Source organism: Phaseolus vulgaris, chromosome 9, assembly GCF_051622355.1.
Source record: "Phaseolus vulgaris cultivar YP4 chromosome 9, ASM5162235v1, whole genome shotgun sequence".
Lineage (NCBI taxonomy): Eukaryota > Viridiplantae > Streptophyta > Magnoliopsida > Fabales > Fabaceae > Phaseolus > Phaseolus vulgaris.
This window is the reverse complement of record NC_143506.1, coordinates 32,918,099-32,927,902: the sequence shown is the minus strand read 5'-3', so window position 1 is coordinate 32,927,902 and position 9,804 is coordinate 32,918,099. Positions and strand designations below refer to the sequence as shown.

At 34.6% G+C, this 9,804-nt stretch overlaps 1 protein-coding gene across 1 annotated transcript; it reads right to left on the bottom strand.

Annotated features, from left to right (window-relative positions):
• Positions 1–2,397: 2,397 nt before the first annotated feature.
• On the bottom strand, positions 2,398–7,497 carry LOC137820767 (Pentatricopeptide repeat (PPR) superfamily protein). Its single transcript, XM_068625010.2, has one exon. The coding sequence runs from the start codon at positions 7,400–7,402 to the stop codon at positions 4,454–4,456; it is 2,949 nt and encodes a 982-aa protein (XP_068481111.1). The 5' UTR covers positions 7,403–7,497; the 3' UTR covers positions 2,398–4,453.
• Between the last annotated feature and the right edge of the window lie 2,307 nt (positions 7,498–9,804).

Here is a 9,804-nt window from a genome sequence, read left to right as displayed (position 1 = left end):
TGCCTGGTCTCTTTTCTTAAACCATGCTCTCCCTTTATATTTCACGGGGTGGTTCACGGGGTGTCAACCAATACTTTTATTCAAATTAATTTTTAAAAATTGGACCAATCATTATATTGATAATACTAAGTTGTAGTTTTATTGGTTTGATGAATATAAATTATCATCTATTAATTATACTATATCATCCATTATCTATTACTATTCTTGGTCTTTAAGAATCGTTAACTTTCCAAATTTACAATCATTATTACCCACGCATCAAACATAAGTACAAAAACTAATAATAAACCAACAAACACACGTGCCAACAACATTTTTGTCTGCTATTTTTCCTTGTCTTAAATAACATCTTCACTACAAAACCTTCAACATCATTCCTCTCTCTCTATTGCTTGAGTTAAAAGCATGGAAGGGAATGAGGCTAAGAGACTCGGTGGACCACCGAATTTTTCTACCTTAACACAGCATAGTAGCTTTCTTTCTCCAACCCAGAATTCCACTCTGAACAATGAAACAACTGAAGGCCATATGAGATACCGTGACTGCATTTTCACTCATGTGGATTCATCCCAAGTATTACACCATATTCCATTATACTGCTCCAGATTGCACCTTTCCAACAACACCAACAGTCCAAACACGTCATCGAACAGCAACAACAACAACAATGCTGACGAAGCAATTGCTCTCCTTGAGGACCGCAAGAAGAGGATGTTCTCAAACCGTGAATCAGCTCGCAGGTCCCGAATGCAGAAAAAGCAACAGATTGAGTCCCTTCAGTGTCACCTTGATCATCTACAAACACTGAATCGCCAACTCTCTGAAAAGATCATTTACTTGCTGGAATGTAACCAACAAATCCTCCAACACAATGCGCAACTCAAAGACAAGGTTTCTTACCTTCAAGTTGCGGTCTCTGAATTGTTGGGTCCTCCGGGACATGTCGATCAGAGTAACCACTTCCCCCACTGAGCCTTCTTCTGCTTCGACGTTCCACCAATCGGTTGCTAGTTCAGTGGTTGAGTAGCTGGTAAATTGTGAAGTGGAGGTACACACTGAGTTTTCTAACGTAACGTAACGCATCTATATATTTTTATTAGTACACTCTATGAAGAAATCATAGGTGTGAGAAATGTATTGAACTTGAAATATAGAGAAATGTATTGAACTTCAACTACTGCATGTTTTCATATGAAGAGTATAATTAAATTTTGCACTTGTTTTTGTTCATTGCTTTTTACACCTGGATCCAAGAACTGGTGATTTAACGAAGTGGAGAACTTGAAATGTATTGATTTGAAGAAATGTATTGATTTGGTTTTGAAACTTTTTCAAAAGATTTTTCCTTACTTCAAGTTCTTTTAAAATTGATTTAATTTGAAAAACTAAATGCAATTAACGTGCGATCAAGATTGGTTAACAACAATATAAAGAAGATAAAGGAAGATAAAGATAGCACAAGAAGTTTATACTCTTTTTCAGTGATCCTATATCCAGTTTCAGTTATTCAACCCCTAAAATAACTATATTCCACTATCTTCAAAAGTTTGTACAAGACACTCATACATGCAACTTCCAAAATCAAGACAACAAGTAAAAACTAAATAAACTCTTGAACAAACTCAAGAAAATATGTTCAACTCTTGAACAAACTCAAGAAAATATGTTCAACTCTTGAAATACTCCAAGAGGTTACAAACCACATCAACTCTTGATTACACAAGAGGATATATACTAGAACATTTCAAGCAATAAGGAAAATGAAAGAATGTACAAAAAATTCAGAATGGAAGCAATGCACAAGGTTTTGGCACCATACAACACAGCCTTTGATTCACAAAAAATGAAAGCGCTTTTGGCAAATGAAAATAGCTTAAATAATCTCAAAAGAAATTGTATTTATAAGTAGTATTAATTGGATAAAATAGTGAGACCAAAACTTTATTTAAAGAATTCAGAATATGTTGATTTAAAGAAATGTCAGACATATTTAATCGATCATTTCAAGCATTTATTCAATTATTCTTGCTGAAATTTGAAAAACATTTACAACGCTTTCTATATTATATTAATCGATTATGACAAGTGTTAATCAATTATTTTCACTTTGTATTTAATTTAGAAAAAAAATTAATCAATTATACAAAATTTTAATTGGTTAATTTATGAAAACATTTAAAATTGCTCTCTAGTTTAAGCTGAATTGATATTCAATTGTCCTGTTTTGAAGCCTTCCTCTTCTAAACAGTATAATCGATTACATAAAAACTTAATGATCAACAAAGCCATAAAACTTTTTTTTTAATATTTTTAACTTTGCAAAAACAATTTTCGCTTAACTGATTTTAATATAGGTTGTCTACTGAATTAAAAACCGTGTGAATAACTCGTGAAAGACTCAAACATATAACGAAAGCTAAAAACTCTGAAAATATTTTCCACATATTAATCTTCATCTTCCAACATCATGATCAAAACAATTTCATTGGAGGCTTGAGTCTTCAAGTCCAACATGACCTTCATTTGAAGCCTTGATCCTAAGCTCTTCAAATTCAGCTTCAAGGTCTAATAGTTTCATATCAGTCTAAGAAAAAATATCAAACTTAACATTTCTAGTTTCCTTAGTAATCAAGGTACAAAAAGTTATACACTTTATAAGCCTTAGATCTATCAAAGTATCCTAAAAATATTCCTCCTATCAACCTTGGATCTTAAGAATATAACAATTACAGCTAAAAACATTAACATAACCCACAATTCATGAGGGTGTTTTCCAACAAAGAATATAACAATTACAGCTAAAAACATTAACATAACCCACAATTCATGAGGGGTCTTTTCCAACAAAGATCTTGAGTACTTTGTTTTGTACATAGAAATAGTGTTTACTGCCTCTACCCAAAATTGCTTTGGTAAAGAGTTCATAGAGAGCATAATTCTAACCATCTTTTTGGAGAGTTTTGTCATTTCTACAACCCCACTTTATTGAGGTATTCTCGATAAAGAGAAATTGTGGTGTAGCCCATTAATCTCATAGAATATTTTAAACTCCCCATTCTCAAACTCAGTCCCATGGTTAATTCTGATACTAGAGATACATAAATCCTTTTTAGTTTGTACTCTTTTACAAAATACTTCAAACACCCTAAAAGACTCATTCTTGTGGATTAATAAGAATACCCATGTAAATCTTGAACAGCCACCTACAATGGTCAAACCATATTTCTTTTCATCCAAACTTAGCGTCTCGTGGGTCCGAAAAGATCCATTTGCAAGAGTTGTAGAGATCTAGCACTAGAAACATATTTTATCAATTTAAAAGAGCTTTTTAACTATTTTCCTCTCTAACATGCTTCACAAAGAAGATGAGTTTTCCATAAAGATTAGGAAATTCTCTTATGATATTTTTATAAGAATTCTTTGAAATATATTTTAGGAAATTCTCTTATGATATTTTTATAAGAATTCTTTTAAATATATTTTAGATTTAAATGCCCAATATTTTTATTCCAAAGCCATCTTTCATCTTCTTTGGAAAGCGGATAGGTTACTTTCTACTTGCTAAGATCTATCAGATACACTTGTAAAGATTGTTAAGTCGTCTGGCTAAGAGAGAGTCTGTTCACCAAATGTTGAGACTATGCATGTATCTTTTTTTGAAGGAAACCATGCAACCAGTCACATAATTGACTTATGCTCATTAGGTTATACTTGAATTCCTCAACATAAAGCACACTTTTAATAGAGACAAAGGAAGAAATACGTACCGTGCCAATACCTTTATCTTGCCCTTGTCGATGCCTCTGAAGGCTATTTTGCCTCTTTCATGTTGCTTTAGGTTTAGGAATGTAAAAGTTTCTCCCGTCATGTGACGCGAACGCGAGCATCCGTGGTCCAAGAACCAGCTTAGTCCCTGAGTTCTTCCCATACATCATATCCACAACAGGAATTATAATATCCTTGAATTGGAGATGTTCTAAGAATAGTGTGAAAACAAGACTTGAAAGGAAACTAAATCTTCAAATATAAATGAGAATGATATCTCTTGAAGCATGATTACTTCCTTCCTCTGAATTATTTATTTTCTCTCATTATAAATACAAAATGTACTAATCTGATTGCATTTGAAATTCTTCTTTTGCCTTTCCATGGTGACCTCTTTAACATACATTTCACAATATATTACACAGTGTGCTATACAATTGTATTTGCAGTGAAAAAAATATTCACCCAGTTTACAATGAAGGTAGTGGTTTACAAGTCATAGACAAGGGACGAATCCTACATGCCTCATCTTTCCTGTCAGTAATGATGCAAAGAATTGGATTGAACATATATACCTGTATAATACGGAAGATATACAGAAGCAGTTCTTCACAACTCCATTGATGCTTAATGGAGTTCTTCACTCAATAAAAACAATATATTAAAGACTAATATAGTCCCCCAACTACCAGTAATCTCCACAAGTACAAAATCCGTTTTTGAAATGATGAAACCGCTTGTTGTCCCTTACAACAATATCCCTTTCAACAACTTTTGATACTAACTTGATTGCATTGTGACAGTCTACACATATGCGTAAATTTTTGCAAATCCTCAATGTTGTACCTTTAGCCGTATTTAACAGCCCAAAAGAAATTGCAAGCTTCTCGCTATGTCTCTTCAGTATCTTAATCTTTTCCTCTTCTTCCAATTCATGAAGCACACAACTTGTGTCGGGTTTATATCCAACTTTGCTTATTTTTTTCTCCAATTTATTCCAAGTTTGCTGAATCTTTTTTGATTCCAAAAGTGATCCATCACTGACAAGAAATCTATAAACCTTTCCTCCTATTTCAATCCAACTGCAGCCTGCGTCTTTATGAAGACCAATCTCCTTCATTCTCTGCCGTACCTTTCTCACCTCATCCCATTTTCCTAATCCAGCATATAAGTTTGATAGCAATACATAATTCTCAACTTTATCTGGTTCCAATTCTAATAACTTTTTGGAAACTTCCTCTCCAATATCAAAATCCCCATAATTCCTACAGGAACTGAGTAAAGAACTCCATATACCTGAATCTGGTTCATCTGGCATCTCATTTACCAACTTTAAAGCTTCTTTCAACTGCCCTGCTCGACCAAGCATATCGATCACGCATGCATAATGTTCTAACTTTGGCTTTACACCATACAAGCTCTGCATCTGACCAAGATATTTTAATCCTTCTGTCACTATGCCAGCATGGTTGCAGGCCATTAACACTCCCATAAACGTAAAAGAATCTGGCCTGCAGCCATTATTTTGCATTAATTCAAACAGCTCAACAGCCTTCGGTCCATTCCCATGAATCCCATATCCTGCAATCATAGCATTCCATACTGCTTCATCCTTGTTATTTACCCTATCAAAAATGTTCTGAGAATGTTCCATACATCCACATTTAGCATACATGTCTATCAATGCACAAATAACAAAGTTATTGTCAGATAAATGAGCTTTCAGTGCAAAGGAGTGAACTTCTTTTCCAAGCCGCAATGATGAAACCTGCGAACAAGCGCTCAGAACACACATTACAGCAATCTCTTGTGGCTCAATTCCACTTGAGAGCATTTGTTGAAATGTATCAAGAGCCTCACAAGGAAGTTCATTCTGCGAAAAGCCAGAAATCATGGCATTCCAGCATACTAAACTCTTGTTTTCCATCTTATCAAAAATTAACTTTGCTCGTAATATACTACCACATTGAATATAAAGTGACAACAACGATATCCCAAGAAATTTATCCAGCTCTAAACCATTACGCATCATAAAACCATGAATCTCTTTGCCAAGACGAAGGAATTTCAAGTGCGCACAAGCTAAAAGAAGGCTACCTATAGTAAACCGATCAGGATTCAACCCAGAATCCCTCATCACAAGATACAAATCTAAAGCCTTTCTGGGAAAGCCATTTTGTGCGTGGGCACCAATCAGTGCATTCCAGGTGCTCACCGTTTTCTCTTCCATACCACAGAAGACATGCTCAGCGCAATCCAGCAAACTGCACCTCGCATAGGCAGCAACAAAAGCATTGGCTACCAATTCATCAATCTGAAATCCTCGCCTAAGAGCATAACCATGAAGTTCTTTCAAGGTCACCAGCTCATCCGAACAAGCTGGCAGAACGTTTAACACCGTCACCTCATTCACCTTCACCTTCTCTTCTTTCAGCATCTCTCGTAGCAGCACAAACACTCCACGAAAATCTCCTACCTTGGAATATCCACCAATCATGGTATTCCAAGAAACAACATTCCTCCCACCATTCATATCAAACAAAACTCTCGCCTCCCTCATGTAACCGCATTTCGAATACATGTCAACAAGGCAATTATTCACCGTCACTTCCTCACTAATGCCAAGTTTAAAAGCCAAACCATGAAGAACCATTCCCATTCCCACTTCACCTAGAGTAGCGCACGCAGGAATCACCGTCACCATCGTAGCAATATCAGGTACCAAACCTTCTTCCTCACTTAACAGTCCCTTAAAAACACCGCAACACTCCTCAAAACCCCCATTCTCAGAACACGCGTACATCATCGAGTTCCATGTCACCAAGTTTCTCTTTGGCATAGTTTCAAACACCTTGACGGCACTCTCTACGAGCCCGCATTTCCCGTACATGGCAATAAGCGCGTTCCCCACAAAAACGTCAGAGAAAAGACCCAACTTCAAAGCCAGCGCGTGAACCGCTTCGCCGAGTCCCGCGTCCGCGACGCCGGCGCAGGCCTTAACCACGCAGGGGAGCGTGAAGTTGTCGGGCACGAGCTCCGTCGCGTAGAGCAAGTCGAGGAACAGCAAAATCGCGTCGCGGAAAAGCGCGTTACGCGCGTAGCTGCTGAGAAGCGCGTTGTAGAGGAACAGGTCCTTTTCCTTCGCGGCGTCGAAGGCGGAGCGAGAGTCCGAGGGGGACCCACACGCGGCGTACATGGAAACAATGCGGGTGTTCAGAACGACGTCGTTGTGGAACCGATGCGACGCCGACACCATAGCGTGGAGCTTTCGCCCGATCTCGACATCCTTGTGGTGCGCACAGGCTCGTAGTAAGAGTCCAATGGCTTCTTTTATAATGTCTGAAGAGGAACCGACGCCGTTTTGGGACTGCGAGTGGAGCAAGTTGAGGGCTTCGTTGAGGTTCCCGGAGTCGCAGAGATCGTGTAGGCGTTGCAGAAAGGGTTGGTGTGCGTTGTTTGTTTGGGTGGGAGAAAGATGGTGAAGTTTGCGTGTTGTTGGAGAAGAAAGAGAAGATTTTGGAAGCATAAATGAAGGAAAAGAGTTGCTTTTGTTGTGGTTCCATGTCCAACTGCTTCTGTGATGAATGGGGAGTCTGTGATGCCATGAGAGAGTTGGTGGTGACACAGAAGCCATTATCAGACTTCAGTTTTACTGTACTCAATCTGAATGGTAGTTACAAATTCGTTAGCCATAAAGGTGATAAACACCAACCAAACGCTCTTAAGTCTATCATGGCATCCAAAAATGCTACATTTTTTTAATTTATTAATTTATGTCTGATATAAATATCACAGCACACAGTCAAAAGTAATAAATTTATCAATAAATTGTATTGTTCCAAATTATTTTATCATTTAAATTTTAAATAGTTGAGTAAAATTTTAATATAGAACATAGAACTCATTTGTTTTGAATAATTTTTAGTTTTGTTTATGATGTTCTTTATTATAAAATAACTTATAAAAATATTTGTTTGATTTTATTGAATTTATTAAAACAAACAAAATATGTAAAAAATTTGAGGATTGAATTGTGTATTTAAAATTTTCATAAAGTTTTGTTTAATAAAAATTAACAAAGTTTATATTTGACATATACATTGTCAAACCAAGTTCTTTTTAATAGCTATGTTTCATGAAGAAGCATGCAACACAATTTTAAGTTGACAAATATACTTTTTAAAATGTTTTATGTAAATATATTTTATATATTTACATAATAAACTAAATTATAATCAGTTATTGATTAAAAACGATCAAAATACACTGAAGTTTATTAAAACTGCAAAGTACAAAATAAGTATGATTAGTGGGAGATAATTATGCAAGCAAATTGACGTGAAAGCAATTATAATCTCAATGTGAAAAGTAATAATCCGACAATTCTGTCTGAAGAATTTAGTTTACCTCTAAACTTTTGCCATTAATCATAAAATAAGTTCCTTTACCTCACTGAACTTTTCTATAATACATCATGACAAAAAGTGTTAAATTCTTATTTATTTATTTTGGTGGTGATTGAATTTTCTTGTAATTTCTACTAAATAAATTTGGCTTACATTTTAACTTTTAATTGCTTGTATGGTTGTGGTTGTAATGCAATATCTCGTTAAATTTGAGGTATGACATCTTATGTTCTTTTTTACAAGAATTATTAAAGTGAGATGTGTTTTGCAAAGTTTGAAAATCTCAAGGTCTCAAATGCCTGACATGACATTATTTCACGGATTAATTTGGAGATATTACTATGGCTATGGTATATTTACATTAATTGCAATCTGCAAAACTGATTATATGTTGTTGCCACATCTACTTCTGTTATTTATTTTTAGGCTTCTGTGAAAATTTATTAATGTGCTGCACTTTTAAATGAACATATATAAAAGAAAATGAAGGGAATATGAAGTGGAAGTATGCAACATGGTGTATTACCATGTGATTAAATTCCAAATATGACACTCTTCTTTCCTAATATGAATGTTACACTTTTGTTATAATAACTTTACAAGTGTTATTTTGCACTCGAGTATATTATTTAGAAGTATTTCATCTGACTCTTAAACTCTGAAAAATGCAGATTCTGGAAATGGAAAGCAAAATTACTACATCGATAATAATCTTTATGGAAAGCGGGATTCAAGAAGCTTGTGATTATTCTTGTAACATATACGTTGAGGATGAGCAATAAATAATTGTACTCGACAATAAAATATACTATTAGATAGTTTAATCTTATCTTTCGTTAGATTCAAATTGATTTTCTTATAACTATTTGTAATTGTTTGACACTGAACTTGTTAAAAGTGTTCACTACAATTGCTGTATGTGTTTTTTATTATACTTCTGTAAATATTTGACAAAATCAATTATTTAAATTTTATTCTTAAAATTGTTATATGTGATATATATATTTTTTATAATTCTGAAAAATCTGATAGGATAATTTGACCCCCTTTTAAATACACCTACACATATGCTTTGAGAATTGTTGGAAATTTGTATTAGTCGTATTAGTGGTTTCCATTAAGTAATCTTTTCTAGTTTTCATTAAGTAATCAAGTTTTACTAAGGCAAAAAAAATCAAATTAATTTAACCTTCTCCGCCAACAAACCACGGAACACTACTAGACTCAGTTAAATGTAATCGTGTCGGCTTTTTATTAATTTTAAACAATGTTAGTTTTCTATTTTCAAAATCAATAAGGAAAATAAAATGAAAAACTTTTTATCGGAGTACACTCGATTCTTACTTTTACATAATAGATTTTCTTAAAGGTGTTTGAGTGTTTTACTTCGAAAAATCAATTTATTTTTAATATATTGAAACATTTTACAAGAGATCGGTAACCCCTCCAAACCCAATGACTTTTTCTACACAAAATCCCACGACATCCATCCAATAAAAAATTAGTTAGAAAAAAATGCTATGAAACAGGCATCAAGCATGTGAGGACTAGGTTGTTCACTAACACGACTAATCTTATGCTACCCAGTTGTATATGCATTACGAGAAAAATGAACACAGCCAGCACCCAG